Genomic DNA, 17,246 nt, shown 5'->3' with positions numbered 1-17,246 from the left:
ACCTCCTGGGATCCAGTTCATTGCTGTTCCTTTTTCCCTTCAGTTTAAGTAAGTTTGTTTTGCTTGTGACTCTCCTCTCCTTGATATTATCCTCCCTCTTAAACACCCCCATCTGTTTTCCTGTTAAGTTTATTGCATTCTTTTACCAAACTGTCTGTTGTACATACATGTGTTTTCATTCAATCTTCCTGATGTCCATTCTCCCTCTTCTTCCATGTATGTATGTTCTTTTCTCATACTCCAAATATGAGATGTTCACATATTTAATGAGAACCCTTTCATTTTCCTTTCTATACTAGCATACACCTCTTTTTACTCTCTCTTTTCTTTCTCCTCTTAAGCTCTCAGAACAGAACCAACAGCCCACCAGAACCTCTGTTTTTCTTTTTTTTAATTCCCTTGATACCCTTTTGAAGATACTAAGGTTCTGAAGGAACACTTGTTTCTTTTCTCCCTCCTCCCCATTAGAATGTTAGTACCACATCATCACATAGCTTCTTTCGGTTGCTCAAATGAATTTGCTTTTCTAGGTTTTTCTGGATTTGTGTCTGTGCTTCAGGCTCCTCCTCAGCTCAGGACTTTTCATCAGAAACGCTTGAAAGTTCTCTCTTCCATTAGAGGTAACACAATGGCCTTCTAACTGATCTTCCAGGCTCAAGTCTCTCACCACTCCAACTCATCAGCCATGTCTGCTGCCAAAGTGATTTTCTTAACGTACAGGTCTGAGCACATCTGACCCCCTGCGTGATGAACTCCATGGCTACTTACAGCCTTCAATGCTCTAATGCCAGGATTTGGCAGCTCTCTACATCCTGGCCCCTTCTGATCTTTCAAGCTTCTTTACACTTTTACCCCCTCCCCCACCCTCTATACACACACACACACACACACACACACCCCTTTCCATTCTGTAACTCTGACTTCCTCATTCTTCACAAAGGCCACCCCATCTTGTTTTGGTATCTCACACCTGGAATGCTTTTCTCTTCACCTCCACCTCTTAGTTTCTATGGCTTCTAAGCCTCAGATCAAATCCTGACTTTTTCAGGAGGTCTTTCCCTGGCTCTTCAGCTGCTGATGTTTCCATCTCTGAGATCACCATTCATCTAGCCTATATCTTACATATACTTAATTATTTACCTGCTGCCCCTCCCATTAGAATATGAGCTCCTTGCAGGCAGGGACAATTTCTGCCTTTCTTGGTCTACATAGTAGTCAATACATAATAAAGCACTTAATAAATGTCTGGATTGACCGACTCTGGGTAAGTCATATAAGCCGAGCTTCAGCTTCTTCATCTGTAAAATGGGGTGAATGATAGTTGCATGAGGTTTGTTAGGAAAGCATTCTCTAAAACAATGCAACTAAAAAAATGAAGTTATTTTTATTTTACTTCCAACTTAACATTTTACTTTGTTTTAAATCTCTATGTGCTATATATTATTTTAATGGGCCCATGACAGGCCCTATGTCTTCATTCCACTACTCAACAGACTATAAGCTCCATGAGAGCTGAAACTAAGCTTTATTTCAATTTTGAATTTCCTCTAGCACTTAAACAGTAATAATTCGGCAAACTTCTTTATCCTTCTCACACTTCTTAAAAGGTGCCTCCTCTCACCAGTTTTTGCCCTTGGTTCTCTTTTCTCCTTTCTATATTCTCTCCTTTGGCAATTTCATTACTTCCAATGGCTTCAATTATCACATCTATGCAGATGATTTAAAATGATATGTTTTAAATCTCGATGTCCCCTTGAGTTCCAGAACTGCATTTGCACCTATTTGATTTTTCCATTTGGTTGTCTTCCCGGGATCTCAAACTCAACAGCCTAAAACTGTATCCTCCTCCTAAACTTCCTTCTTATTCTAATTTTTCTATTACTGTTGCTAGTACTACCAGCTTCCCAAGCACCACTTTGGGCATCACTTTGGCATCTGATCCCCCCACAGGGGGTTGGCTCCCATGTCAGATTTAAGGAAGTACATTGATAAGAACTGTATTCGCAAGGTAGGCATGGATAAGCTGTAATCTGCAATACTGGAGGGAGTATCAACATTGATGAAAAGAGAGATCCAGTTATGTATGTATGTATATTCTATTAACAATCACTGCACATGATTGTTTTACTATCTGTCATGTGTCAGTCTAGTTTAAAAGGGCAAAGGTGGGAAATAAGAAGTACACCAATAGAGATTTTTTTAAACTAAGTTGTAATAAGAGAAAAATAGTGCTTTTACTTTAAGGCCAATCCTTGTACTAGAAAGAACAATACTGTTTTAGTACTGTTGCAAGAGTTTGCAACTAGCTTGATCTTTGGATTTTGTAAAATATATTTTTATTATCACCGTTAGAAGTGAAAAACATATTCACTCCCATGGTAGAAAACTAAAGTGACTGAAAAACATGACTTGATGATGGGTTAGGTGTTATAAAGAATGGTTAAAGGGCTCAAAATCATGTGAGGACCGACTGAAGAAATGGAGGATATTTGTACCCCAGGGATCTGTATCTGGCCTTGCATCATTTTACGTTTTTATCAGTGATATGGATAAAGGCATAAATCTCATGCTTATAAAATTTTGTAGATGATACAACGGTAGGAAGAAAAGGTAACATGTTGAATGATCGTCAGTGTCTAAAAAGTTCCCGACAAGCTACACTGGACTGAATCTAATAAGATGAAATTTAAGATCGGGATAGGGACTAGGCCTGTGATTTTATTGGTACAGAATACTCTTGGCTGAGGAAGTTCACCCTACCAATACAGGTTGGCCCCTTCTCTGCAACTAATTGTCTTAAGAGAGTTGCCTAAAGCCTTAAGGATTTAAGAGACTTGCTCCGAGTCACACAGACAATATGTGAAGGAAGCAGGACTCAAACCCAGGTCATCCTGGCTCTGAAACTCAACAGGGATTAATGTAGTTTTATAATAGGCTTCAAAAAGTCAGTGATACAAATGCAATATAAGGGAGGTGTGACTAGATAGCAATTCACTGAAAAAAGGTCTGAGGATTTTAGTAGACTGTTAACTCAATATAAGTAAACAATATCATACGGCAGTCAAAAATGCTAATATAATCTTAAACTGCATTAAGAGAGGTATACAGTTCCACTGTATTTTGCCCTGGTCAAACTAAATTTGGAATACTGGGTTCAGTTCTGGGTGACACATGTTAGGAAAGAGATTGATAAGCTGGAGGAATATTCAGAAAAGGGTGACCAGGAAGGTGAAGCGCCATGCCAACTAAAGATCAGTTGAAGAAAATGAAAGATGTTTAACTTGGAGAAGAGAAAATTTAGAATCATAGAGCTGGAGGGGACCTTATAGGTCAAGCCCCACAACCTCACTGTATAGATGAAGAAGCCGAGGTGCAATGAGGTTAAGTAAACTGCTTAGAGTCACACAGCTCAGGTGGAATTCAAATCCAGGTATTCATCAGTCCAAGTCCAGCACCCTATTCACCATGCTGCCATGACAGCTGATTTCAAATATGTGAAGGGCTGTCTCACAGAAGAATGTTTTGTTCTGTTTGGACACTGAGGGTAGAACTAAAAAATAACGGGGGAAATCAGAAAGGGAGATTTAGGTGTGATGTAAGTGAAAACTTCCTAACAATTAAAGCTGTTTAAAGGTAGAATAGGCTGCGGTGGAAGATAGCTGGATCCCTCAAAGGGTCTTTAAGAGAAGAAGGAATGAGCACTTGCTGAATATAATGTTGAAGGGATACTGTTCAGGTAAGTACTGGACTAGGTGGTCCAAAAGCAGTTTCTTCAACTGGTCCTCACACGATTTTGAATCCCTTTAACCATTTTTTATAACACCTGACACACTAGACTCTCTGTGGTTCCTTCCAACCCCGAAATGCTGTGGTTCCATGATATACAGACATTGTTCCTTAATTTCTTCAGGGTTTATAATCTAAAATGAGCAAATTTAGGCACGGATAAATTATCAAAAATATATACAATAAAAATGTAAATTTTCACTAATCTGGGGGGGAACCTATGTCTAACAATCTTACATTGCATAGTAGGTTTGGTTGGGGAACTATGCCTGTTTCAGAAAATCCTATGGTATTTGAAATTTATTTTTGGTATAAGAAATATAAAATATCACAAATAAGTGGTTAACTTATATATTTCTAATTATTGAATGACTGGTAATATTTTATTTGTCATGGCAACAAACAATATAATACTGTTCAATACTTACTTATTTGCAAATTACAATAAAGTTGCATCATCCAAAATGCAAAGTGTACTTACCGGTGGAAATGCATGTAGAGCATAAGTGTTGCCCCGTATAACCCTTCTGTCATACATAATGTTTCCATAGCGAATAGGTTCTTCTTCTCTAGAAAATGTAAAATTTAAAATGACCACTAATTATTAACTCTGTTTTTCGTAAAGCTGAATTAAGTACTGATAGCATTTATTCCAGGATAAAGATTTTAAAAGAATACTTTTCTTACAATATAGTCTGTATGTGAAAACTGGTCCACTTAAAAGTACAGCCTGCTAGATATTAGTGATAAATTGCTTCATTTGGGGATTTGAAACAAATTAATAAAAGAACCACTTTTATGTTTAATAAATAAATTAGTAAAATATTCTCACTGTTGTTTGGCATTTAGGTTTTTTTAAAAATGAATTTGATAATCTACTGTCAACTCAGTCTATTAATCGTGTATTAAAAATTAATTTTTAAAAAAATCTGTTAAATCACTAAAATTCAATTCTGACACATCACTGAAAAAACAGAGGTAAACACTTTGAGCTTTCTCAAAGGCAGAATTAAATATCTAGTAGGTGTTAGTAAGTTGAAAAGGCTTTGTGTATGGGCCCAGTGACAATGCCTGTCTCTCACTTAACTCCACAAATATGTCTTCATCACATGTATGTACAAAAAGGCATTGTGTGCTACATGTCACAGAAATAAAAGAAAAAAATAAAGCAATTTCTACCCCTAAAGAACTTATCTACAAATAAGATATAAGATACATACAAATAAACACATGATTCCAAATCCTAAATGCAAAAAGGCCCATCACCAGACAACTAGCCATGAAATACTAATTTTTTGTAAAGATCATTCTTCAGATAAAAATATATTACACCCCTCAGCCCTTTATATCTCCTCTGTGCTTCCCTCTGCAGTGGCAGAATGCTAAGGATCCACAATCTTTAGACTATCTACTAACATTAATTTAACTGTTAAAATAACTTTGTAACCATCTTATCTGGACTCTCCACCCTCCTTCCCCCTTTACTCAAACTCAAGGCTGGTAGATTCTATCTCCACAACTCCACTGTTTGCTTCTGTCCTCTTTCTCGCCACTCACAGAACCATCAGTTATTCCTAGGTTCAAGTCATTATCACATTCTACCTCTAACAGCCTCCTAAATAAATGATCTTCCTGCTCTTATAATCTCATCCCTTTACAATGCATATCCTTTATACAGCTACCAAAATAATTTTCCTGAGGCATAGATCTGACCAGGTGATTCCCTACTGGCACTAGGATAAGATATAAATCAGATGCATTTCAAGGGACTGATTCTCAAGAGACTAATTTTGCAACTTTCTCCTGTATAACCTGGGTCAAGATACTTAATCTAAGCCTCATTTTTACCATGTGTAAAATTAAGGGGTTAGACTAAGGACCTCTAAGGGTTTATCAGGGGCACAGTGGATAGAGTGGTGGGCCTAGAGTCAGGAAGACTCATCTTCCTGAATTCAAATCTGGCCTCAGACTAGCTCTGTGACCCTTGGCAAGTCACTTAACCCCGCCTGCTTCAGTTCCCTCATCTGTAAAATGAGCTGGAGAAGGAAATGGTAAATCACTAGTATCTTTGCCAAGAAAATCCCAAATGGAGACATGAAAAGTTGGTCACAAATGAAACGACTGAACAACAACAAGGTCCTTTTCAGGTCTAATCTATTATCCTGTAAGTGCCATCTAAAATCTGGAAGAGAAGACCATTATTACACCCTTGCTTTCCAGGATGATCACGGTAAGAGCCCAAGCTGAAAGAAAAGGGGATAAGATGTAAGGAGAAGTTTTATGGAATATGACTCATACCAAGCCAAATACCCAAAAATCATCCATCAGTGGTAAAGCATCCAGGAAGCATCCATACCTTCTTGTCCATGTCTTCCTGTAAATCTCCCACATATGTCTACCCAATACGCTGTGGGACTTTCTCTAGATTTCTTGACATTGCGTGAGTACCACTAAAGCAAAAAGGTCACAACTGGCCCATCTGCTTCTAGTCATACAATTTATTGATAATATCTTTTAACTTCTGCTCAGGTTTTCTTTAGTAATATGTTGTCTATTCATAAGCAGAAGACAACTTGCTATGGAAACTTCCCTTCTGGCATATAGTGCATGGAATTGTTCATCACTTCAAAACAGATACATACTTTTAGACTTATGCTTTGTAGAAAGCTATGTTGACCTATTTGAGGACACCAATCTGTGTGGAATCCATGCCAAAAAGGGCCACATCATTCCAAAAGATACACTGCTACCCCACCCACATGGGGAACATGCTTAATAGAATCAGGGATTTACAAGTTTCTTCTTTTTCATCTATGTGTGAGTTTCTGAACTTTCTTACTTCGTCAAGGGCACCACCACCTTTCCGGTCACCTATGCTTACCAGTTATTTTCAACTCTTCATTTACCCCCTGCAACTTACTCTCATCCCATCAGCTGCCAAGTTTGGTGGATATCTGCATTAGTCTACGAGCATTTATGAAGTGCTTACTTAGTCCAGCTATGTGCAGAGACACAAAGAAAAGCAAAAACAGTCTCTGTCCTTAAAGAGCTCTTATTTTGAAGGCAAAAGACAAACAACTATGCACACACAAAATATATACAGTGTAAACTGATGGTAAACTCAGAAGGAAAGCATAGGGTGGAGCAGTGGGAGGGAGTAGCTAGGAAAGGCCTCTTGCAGAAGGCTGGATATGATCTGTGAAGAAAGCGGAGGATAGCAGAAAGTGGAGGTGAGAAGGAAAAACATTCCAGGAATGAGGTACAGCCAGTGAAAAGGCTCAAAGTTGGGAGACAGAGTCATGTAAGAGGAACAAGCAGGCCAGTGTTATTGAAGTACATAACTGATAGCAAATTATAAAAAGACCGGAAATATTGGACATGTTGTAAAGATTTTTGAAAGCCAAAGAGAGGATCTTATATCTGATCCTGGAGGCAACATGGAGCCCCTAGAGTTTATTGAGTTGGGGTGGGGGGAGGAGAGGAAGTGGTAGCATGGTCAGCCCTCTGCTTTAGGAAGATTACTTTGGTAGCTGAGGATGGGCTGGAGGCAAGGAAACCAAACAGAAGGATATTGTAATAGTCTTCCATCAGGGTTGTGGCTAAGAAGAGAGAAAGGGGCATACATAACAGATGTTGCCAAGGTAGAAATGACAGGATTTAGCAACAGAATGGATGTATGAGATGAGTGCAAATGAGGACTCCATGATTACACCATGGTGGTGCCGTGGGCAGTAAGGAAACTGGGAAGAAGAAGAGTTGGGAGGAAAGATAATCAGTCTGTTTGGGACTTACTGGTATCCTAGAAGATATTCAGTTTAAACTATCTTGTAAGCAATTGGTGATTAGAAATTAGGAGAGAGATTAGGCCTATTGATCTAGAAATCATCTGCTTAGAGATGATCACTGAACCTAAGGAAGTTGATGAGATTACCAAGTGTTAGGGTAGAGAAGAGTGCCCCAAGAGAGACCCGTAAGGGGCACTCACAATTATCAGGAGCAAACTGGAGGAAGATCCAGCAAAGGGGACCGTGAAGGAGTAGCCAGATGAGTAGTAGGAAAACCAGAAGATAGCATTGTCTTGAAAGTCTAGAAAGGAGAGAGAACCCAAAAGAAAGCGATCAACAGTGTCAAGAAGGATGAGGTTTGAGAAAAGTACATTAGATTTGGCAATTAAGAGATCACTGGTAATTTTTTGTGAGAAGCTGGAAGCCAGAATACAGAGGGTTTAGAACAGAGAGGCGAGGAAGTAGAGAAATAAATTGTAGACCATTTTTTCAAGGAGTTTTGCCACAGTCTACTATCTCCATTCACAAAGCCACTAGGCCCTTATCACCTAAGACTTATTGCATTCATCACCTAATTGGTCTCCCTGCTTCAAGCCTCTCTCCTCTCCAATCCTAGCTCCACACCACTATGTTTGACGTTACTCCCCTGGTCCAAAAATTCCACTGGCTCCTCAGTTACCTCTAGAATCCACTACAAACTCCTCTGCTTGGAATTTAAAGCTCTTTACAACCTTTATTCAACTAACCTTTCCAGGTTTATCATAAATTACTCCCCTTCATACACTCTACAATCCAATCAAACCGATGCTTTTTCTTCTTTTTGCTGTTGCTCAGACAGGACAATCCCATTTCCCATCTCTTGCCTTTGCAGGGGCTGGCTGTCTCCAACACCTGGGACGTACATCCTCTTCACTTCTGCCTCTTACAATCTCTAGCTGCTTTCAAAGCATGGCTCAAGCACTACCTTGTAAATGAGACCTTTGCTCATCATGGGCCAGCTTAGTGCCTTTCCCCACCAAACAGGCCTTCAATGTACTCATATCACATAGCCTTCAACAAGCACATTTATTAAGCCACAACTATGTGCTGGGCACTGGGCTAAGTGCTGGGATACAAAGGCAAAAATCAAACAGTCCCCCATCTGTCAAGGAGCTGTTTTTACACTGTCTCCCCTGGAGAACTCAAACTCCTTAAGGGCAGGAACTGTTTCATTTTTGTCTTTATCGATACCCCTTTCACCTACCTTAAATAGAGTGTCTTGGAATACAGTATGAGTTTAACTGAATATTGAACTATATTTGGGTACAATTTAGGTCTGAATAGTCATATATCTATTTTCATTAAAAAACAGGCTTATTTAAAAATTTAAACTACAGATTTCTTAGAGTAGGGATTCTTTTTTTTTTTTGGCTAGGTAATGGGATTAAGTGACTGGCCCAGGGTCCCAGAGTTAGTTCAGTGTTCTGAGTTCACATCTTCCCAAACCCAAGGCCAATGCTGTATCCACTGCGCCACCTCGCTGCCTCCTAGAGTAGGGATTCTTAACGTGGGGTCCATGAATTTAAATTCTGATAATTGTTTGTCAATATAATTGGCTTCCTTTGTAATCCCATGGGTGTTACTTTAAAAATTTAAAACACTTTTCTAAGAAGGAGTCCAGTCAACAAGTCAACAAGCATTAATCAGGTGCTAACTTCCATTTGCCTCAATTCCCTCATCTGTAAAATGGGGAAAAGAACAGTACCTACCTCCCGGGGCTGTTGTGAGGATCAGATGAGATAGTATTTATAAAGGGCTTAGCACAGTTCCTGCAACATAGCAGATGCTTAATAAATGTTTGCGGACTGACTGACTGACTTGTGAGCAGGCACCATTTCTTTGCAAATGGAAGTTAAGTGACTTGCCCAGAGAGTAAGTATCTGAGGCAGGGTCTGAACTTGTGTCTTCCTGACTCCAGACCCAGGGCTCCAACTACTACCCTACCTAGCTGCCTCAATACTTATAGGGGAGTAAAATATAAGAAAACTATAAAAGTAGGAAGGATAAGATTGTGTAGGGCTTTAAAAGCCAAGGAGAGGATTTTGCATTTGTTTCTGCAGATAATAGAGAGATAAGGGAATTTACTGACCAGGAGGGGTAACAGGAAATCACCCTCAGTGACACTGAAAGTTATAGGAAGGTCAATCTGACAGAAGAATGGAGGCTGGAGTGGAGAGAGCCTTACGTCAGGGAGATGGAGCGGCAGACTGCTGCAATAGTCCTGGCATGACGGAATGAAAGCCTATATCAGGGCAGTGTGAGAGGAAAGGGTGGGGACGGGGAGGGGGGTATATGAGAGATGTAACCAAGGTAGAATGGACTGGACTTGGCAATGCATTAGATATTTTGCAGTAGGGGGGAGAGAGATGAGAGAGAATGAGGAGTCATACCTAGGTTAAGATCTCTAGTCTTAGGAGTGTTCTTTTCTTAGGGCCAAAATATCGAATTCTGGTACACTTGGCTGCTTCTGCATCATCAATGGACTTTGATTTCCTCCTCTATTAAAGTGAGGCTAGATTAGATTCCTCTAAAGTTCCTTTCAGCTCAAAATCTAAATTCCAAAGACATCCTGATGCTTATTTCAAAGAGCAGAAACACTAGACCAGACAAATAAACCTTCCCAAACAAAGGTGCTCCACCTTAAGAAAACCTAGAGATAAATATCTATATTTAAAAGAACAGATACTATTCCTATCACAAAAAAGATTCAGTGTTTCTAAAACACTAACAACTCTCAAAACTAGCTAACTCCAGAAATTCCATCTTGCCTTTTAAACGCTTGGTTTTCTGACCAGCATCTCAACTGCGTCTACAGTCAAGCTTTGCCCCCTCATCATACACTCCTTTCTGACTTCATTATTGTTGCCCCAAGTCTTCCCCCCATTCCAATTCTGATCTGACCATACCACCTTCTTACTTTATCAATTCCAGTGGTTCCCTACTACCTCTAGGATCCAATGTAAAATCTTCCTGCTGTTCATAGCAACTCGCCCTCTACCTTTCCAGTCTTCTTCCACCTTACTTCTCTTCACATACTTTGATCCAGTGACACTGACCTCCTTGCTATTCCTTAAACAACACACTCTGTCTCTCTACCCTTGGCATTTTCACTGGCTGTCCTCCATTCTTGAAATTTTCTCCCTCCTCATCTCTGCTCTTCCCTTCCCTGTTTCTCTAGTCTCAGCTCAAGCCCCACTTTCTGCAAGAAGCCTTTTCCCAACGCCCCTTACTGCAAGCACCTTCCCCTCTGTTGAATATCTCCATAAATTCTGTTTGTACACAATTGTTTGCATGGTCTCTCCCATTAGACTTAGCTCCTTAAGAAGAATCAATCGATAAACATTGATTAAGGGGCGGCTAGGTAGCCTAGTAGAGTTCTGGACTTGAAATCAGGAAGACTCACCTTCCCAAGTTTAAATATGGCCTCAGACACTTACTAGCTGTGTGACCCAGGGCAAATCACTTAATCCTGTTTGCCTCAGTTTCCTCATCTGCAAAATGAGCTGGAGAAGGAAATGGTAAACCACTCCAATATCTTTGTCAAGAAAACCCCAAATGTACTCTCGAGAAGTCTGACATGACTGTAGTGACTCAACAACAAAAATTAACTAAATATCTACTATTTGCCTGGCCCCGTGCCTTAAGGGTTGGGTACACAAAAAAGAAGGGAAAGCCAGTCCCTTCCCTCAAAGATTTTACAATCTAATGGGGGTGATGACATGCAAGTAAATACATATAAAGCAAACTATATAAAGGATAAATAGGAAACAAATGAAAGAGGGAAGTCACTGGAATTAAGAGAAGTTGGAGAAGGCTTCCTATAGAAGGTGGAATTTTATTAGGGACTTTAAAGGGGGTCAGCAGCTGGAGTAGAGGAGGGAGAGCATTGCAGACATGAGGGACAGCCAGAGAGAATGTCCCCTGCCCACAGACAGAATGTCTTGTGCAAGAAACAGCCAGGAGGCCAATATCACTGGATCAAAGATTATGTGGTAGGGCCTCTGCAAGAAGACTGGAAAGGTAGGAGGGGTTGAGGCTTGACACAGTGCCTGGCATATAATATGCACTTAAAAATATATTTGACTGACTTTCGCATTTACTTACGTGTATATATGTAACCAAGTTTCCCCCATTGATTGTAAACTCCTTGAGGTCAGGGACTGTTTTGTTTTTGTTATTGTATCTCCAGTTCCCAGAACAGTGCCTGACATCTACCTAGTAGGCTACTCTCTTAATTCAGCAGTATAACCAACTTCACTCCTACTTCCCCTTCACATATTCCAAGTTTTTGACAAACTGAACAATGCTCTAAGTTTCCTCATTACCATTCTTCCTCCTCTTATCTTTTTGGCTCAAACCAGTCACCACATTTGGGACAGGGTCATCACCCCCTCAATTTGTCTGCTGTGGTTCCCCTGTTCTTTTATGCTCCAACTCAGGTACCACTTTTTCCTTCTTCAAGGAGCTTACTCCAAATTACCCTAGGGAAAATGAATCTCTTCTTTCTTAAATTTTTGCCATGGTCTCTCCTATTAAGATAATTTGTATACATGTTGTTTCTCCCCCATTATGATGTAAGCTCTTTGAGAGCAAAGTTTGTGTCTTATCTGATAGGGACTGGACCTGTGATACTCTGGAAGGTCAGTACTCTTTTCTGTAATTTAAAGTCTTAAAGAAGAAGTTCTTAACCTGGGGTCTGTGACCTTGGTTTTTAAAAAATATTTTGATAACCATGTTTCAGTACAATGGGTTTCTTTGGTAATCCTATGTCTTTTGTTTTATGAATTTAAAAAACATTCTGAGAAGGGGTCCACAGGATTTACCAGACGGCCAAAGGGGTTCATGACACAAAGAAGGTACAAACCTCTGCCCTTTGTGTCTAGAACACAAATAGATTAAGCGGCTTCCCCAGGGTCACATAGTTAACATATATCAGAGACTGGACTTGAACCTTGTCCTCGGTTCTTTTCTTGGTCCCAAGCCCAGGGCTTTAACCCACGCTGCGATAAATAACACTAGGTGGTTTATATAGGGCTAGTCTGCAATTCTCTGGCATTGGATTCCTTCCTGTTCCTCTGACAAGATATTTCATCATCTCGCTTTTTGCATTTCCACTGGCTGTCTCGTCTCCTGTACCTGGACCGCTCTCCCTCCTCGTTTCCAACTCCCTTGGCTTCCTTTGAGTCCCAGGTAAAGTTTCATCTACAAAGAAACCTTTTCCAGGCCTCCTTAATCTTAACGCCTTCCCTCTGAGCTATCCCCAATTTATTCCATAAGTATCTAGTTTGTTTATAGTTGTTTGCATGTTTTCTCTCCCATCAGACGGCGAAGTCCTCGGGAGCTGGAAGTCTTTCGCTTTTGCATCCCCGACACTTAGCCCAGTGACACGCACATACAGTAAACGCTTAATAATTGCTTGTTGACTTGCATCCCCTGGGGCCCGGAGCTTCCTGGGTGCTTCTGGAGGAAGCACGGGGGGAGAGAAGGCTGGCTGGGGGCTGGGAGGTAGGGGGAGGCGAGGAGCCAGGGGCTCAGTTACTCACGACGACCCGAAGCACTCCCGGTAGCGGCGGCGCTGGCAGGGCAGGGCTCGGGGCCGGCTGGAGAAGGTGTAGGTGCCGGCGGGTCTGGGGCTGGAGTCGGCCACGGTGGAGGTCATGGTGGCGGGGGTAGGCCGCCGACCGGTCGATGGGCTTGGCTGGGAAGCAGTAGAAGGCTGTCAATCTGGGCGGCCCCGCGAGCTGCAAGTGGTGCCACGAGCAGAAGCTCAGTGGCCACAGAAAATGGGCCGGGCGGAGCGTGAAGAGGCCCGGGGAGGTGGTCGGGACTCTGCTCCACTCCAGTGACCCTGCGGATGCCGCACAATGCTCGCCTGTAGCGACCCGCATGGTTGCTCGGCAACGCAGAGTTCTGTCTTCCGCCCGGTGTCTCCAAGGTAAGCAGTCCCGCGAGTCAGGGGAGAGGGGCGGGGCGCCCTACTGAGCGTCACTTCCGGGTGACTTAGCCAATCTTGTTGGTTTCCGCTCCAGTCTCCACGCCTCTCCTCCAGGGCTTGCGTAGGCGTAGTAAGCAGAAGCCTCGTTCACATTCTCTCTGGCCACGTGCTAGTGTTCCTGCTTGCTTGCTGTGCCCTCCCTGCTGTCTGCTAACCGTCTCTTAGGAGACCTTCGTAGGGTTGCCGACGTTTCCATTCCTCTCCTCTTTTCCAGCTTCTCCTTTCCCGCACTCCAGCACAAAGTAAACTCCTTGAGAGCAGGGACTGTAATTTTTGTCTTTTTATTTCCATGCATATCCTTTGAATTTCCAATTAAACATGCCATATTCAGAGTACCTAGCGGAGTTTAATAAATGTTGGTTGAATTGGAAAATGAACTCATAAGACCATAGAGAGGGTCTGCAGTTCAACCAACATTTATTAAACTCCCCTAGCTACCTTGAACATGGGGTGTTTAATCAGTGTTGGTTGAACTGGAAAATGAACTCATCTTGAACATAAGAGAGTTTAATAAATGTTTGTTGAATTGAAGATGCTCTCCATCTTCCTGAGTTCATTTTTTAGACATTGCTGGATATTGATGGAACTTCAGAGAGTGATGTCCTTTGTACCACTGGGTTTAGCAAGAGGGTGAGAAGACGAGACTAGAAATATAGATAATATATTACTTCTCTAATTTTTTGACAAGAAAGTTATTTGCCAAAACTATGAATTTAGAAAAATATTAGTTATTTAGAATTTATCTAAGTCACTATGAATTATCACTCTACATATTATTTAAATAGCAAAGCACCCAGCACATGGAAGCTCTTTAAAAATGTTTCCTTTTTTTTAAAATACAGTAAAATTGAAGGCCCTCTCCAACTGTATTCCAACCTACCTTTCTAGTCTCATGTAGTTCTTCTAAACATAAAGCAATATACTAGCCAAAGTGCTCTACTTTTGTTTCCATATTTTTCACCTCTTCTTTCACATTACTGTGCCTTTACACTCACTGCCCTTCACAAGAAAATAGCCTCTTCATCACCCATTCCCTCTCTTCCTTTAAGGCCCAACTCACACACAACTTTTCTCCACAGCCTTCTCTGATGTCCTTCTGTGAAAGCTATCTTTCCCTCTTTATATTTGTCATGGCATTTTGCTTGGCTTTCCCTTGCTCCTATTTGATTCTCCTTTAGATCAGAGTTATTCATGTAATTATTCCCCACCTGAGATTGAAAACTCTGTGAGAGCCAAGTCTACACAATATTCCTCTTTGTAATGGCAAAATACTGCCTTGCATGTAGTAGGTGCATAAGAATTATTTGCTGGTTTTTCTTAGGGTTGGTTTGGATTGGACTGGATTGAATGTGTTATTAAGTAGTAGAAGAACATTGAATTTGGAGTCAGAAGACTTGTGGTTGAAATCCTGACTGTGCTACCTAGGTAATCATGGGTTAGTTCCTTTACCTTTCTGCCCCTCAGCTTCTTCATCTGTAAAATGAAAGAATTGAATATTAGATGGTTCTCTAAGGTTGCTTGCAGCTTGAATCCTCTGTTCATGAAAGATGCCACAAATTATAACCAATGACTATAAGGCATGAATCAAGCTCTTGCCACAAGGTGTCAGTAATTCATTAGGAGCTTTTGCTAAACATAGCAATATTCAATAGTTATACCTTGTTTTTAGAAAATCAGATGTGGGATATGTGAAACATTATATAAATTATATTCATTTATAACATAATAAACATGTATTATGTGACTATAATTATAGTGTGATTATCTACTTTTAAAGATTTTCTCTTTAGAGTTAGTTTCTAGTGCATTTGACATATTTTGATTCTTTTAATTGACATTTCTCTTACTAGGAATATGCCAACTGGATAACTCAACATTTAGGTTTTATTATTTACTGTTACTGCTACCAGAGAGCCATTCTTAGAGTCAAGAAGACTTTGGTTCAAGTTTCATTTCTAACCTATACTGTCTTTGTGGGGAGGCAACATGCTATACTGGAACAGGAGTCAGAAGACCTTTATTCAAGTCATACCTCTGATGCATTCTGACCATGTCACTCTGGGCAACTCACTTAACCTCTCAGTGTCCCAGACATTACTTTAAGACTAGAGGCTGCATAAGATATTCAGGCAATAGGGTATAGAAATCTATCTTGCCCTACAGGAAAATATAAGGGGAAGGGAATGGGGGGGGTGATAGAAGGGAGGGCAGATTGGGGGAAGGTGTATTCAGAATGCACACAGTCTTGGGGTGGGGGGAGGGGAGAGATGGGGAGAAAATTTGGAACTCAAAATCTTGTGGAAGTGAATGTTGAAAACTAAAGATAAATTAATTTTTTTTAAAAAAGACTAGAAGCTGCAGAGAAAGTGCCAGTATGCATTGGTAGATGGAGTTTCCTCACCAGGGAATTTCAGTAAAACTCCAAATCCTTATTCTTAGACAACCCATGTGAACTGGACTAAGTTAATTATACTCAGCATCCCCAGACAACTGTTGAAGATTAGAATTTAGGTGGTAAAGTAAGTGTACTTACATCCCTGTAAGCAATCTCCACAGCAATGAAATAACATACAGACTAAAAGAGAAAATTATTCCTACTACTATTAAATGAACAGTATAAGGCAGGTAGATCCACAACAGGCTTTTCTACATATGGAGCTGGGACTATATAGGAAGGTTGAGCATTGATGTGTGCTACCCACAGGATGGTAAAAAGCCAGTGATATTGGGCTTGCTTAGTTCCAGTGGAAACTTGCCCTACCAGAAAACCTGAGCATTCACTCTCTCCAACAGGAGAGGCTTATTGTTTGTAGGGTGAAACAACCAGCAGCTGGGCTAAAATTAAACGTGTGAGGAGGATTCATTGATCTTCACAATCATAAATGTTGACTAAGGGCCAATATCCTCCACAATCTGCCAGACTAGAAAGTGGATGCAAGATAGTCAGTTTGAGAATTTGGTGGATCTGTGATGAAATGCATGATGGCAGATCTGAATGAAATGGAATTAATGGTGTTCAGAGAAGCCTATGCTGCTGCGCTTGGCATAAAGGTACCTGATTCACTGGGTGAGGTGGTCTCACATGTGGGTCTAGGAAGCTGCCAGTATAGAATTGGTTAGTTTTTCCCTTTGTGTATGGACAATTGGAAAAAAAAATTGGATTATTTTTTACCACTGCCACAAAAGGAAGATAGAAGATGAGTAAGACTTTTACTTCAGTGCTTCATTTTTATCCATACTGTTTCGTTTTGTTGTATTTTACCACAAGGTAAAGCTAGCATTGAAAGAGAAAGAACACACACAGTCTCTGGAGAAGACCTGGGTTCAAATCCCGCCTCTGACCCTTAACACCTGGCTGTCCATAGACAAATCATTTAATGTTCCTGGGCCTTACTTTCCTCATATTAAAATGAGAGGGTTGGATTAGATGGCCTTTAAGGTCCCTTTCAGCTCTGAACCTATGATCCTATGAGTTCATTTTTTGGACATTATAGGATATTGATGTAATTTCTAATAATAATGTACTTTAGACCACTGGTTTAGCAAGAGGATGAGAAGACAAGACTGGAAGTATAGATAATAATACATTATTTCTTTAAATTTTTGACAGGGAAATTATTTTCAAAAATACATAAATTTAC

At 40.6% G+C, this 17,246-nt stretch overlaps 1 protein-coding gene across 2 annotated transcripts in view; it reads right to left on the bottom strand.

Moving 5' to 3' along the window:
• The window catches only part of RSPH3 (radial spoke head 3), a 94,712-nt gene that overhangs the window by 56,411 nt on the left and 21,055 nt on the right, over positions 1-17,246 (bottom strand). The window contains exons 1-2 of one of the 2 annotated variants that reach the window (XM_020986711.2): positions 13,154-13,555; positions 4,268-4,355 (exon numbers count right to left, since the gene is read on the bottom strand). In XM_020986711.2, the coding sequence (XP_020842370.1) occupies positions 4,268-4,355; positions 13,154-13,269 (204 nt within the window). In that variant the 5' untranslated portion in view covers positions 13,270-13,555. Of the gene's footprint in view, positions 1-4,267; positions 4,356-13,153; positions 13,556-17,246 lie in introns of those variants that run through there. The other variant, XM_020986713.2, reaches the window with a different exon arrangement.

This window comes from Phascolarctos cinereus, unplaced genomic scaffold (genome assembly GCF_003287225.1).
Source record: "Phascolarctos cinereus isolate Bilbo 61053 unplaced genomic scaffold, phaCin_HiC Scaffold_5;HRSCAF=322, whole genome shotgun sequence".
Taxonomy (NCBI): domain Eukaryota; kingdom Metazoa; phylum Chordata; class Mammalia; order Diprotodontia; family Phascolarctidae; genus Phascolarctos; species Phascolarctos cinereus.
This window is presented reverse-complemented; position numbering and strand designations above follow the sequence as displayed.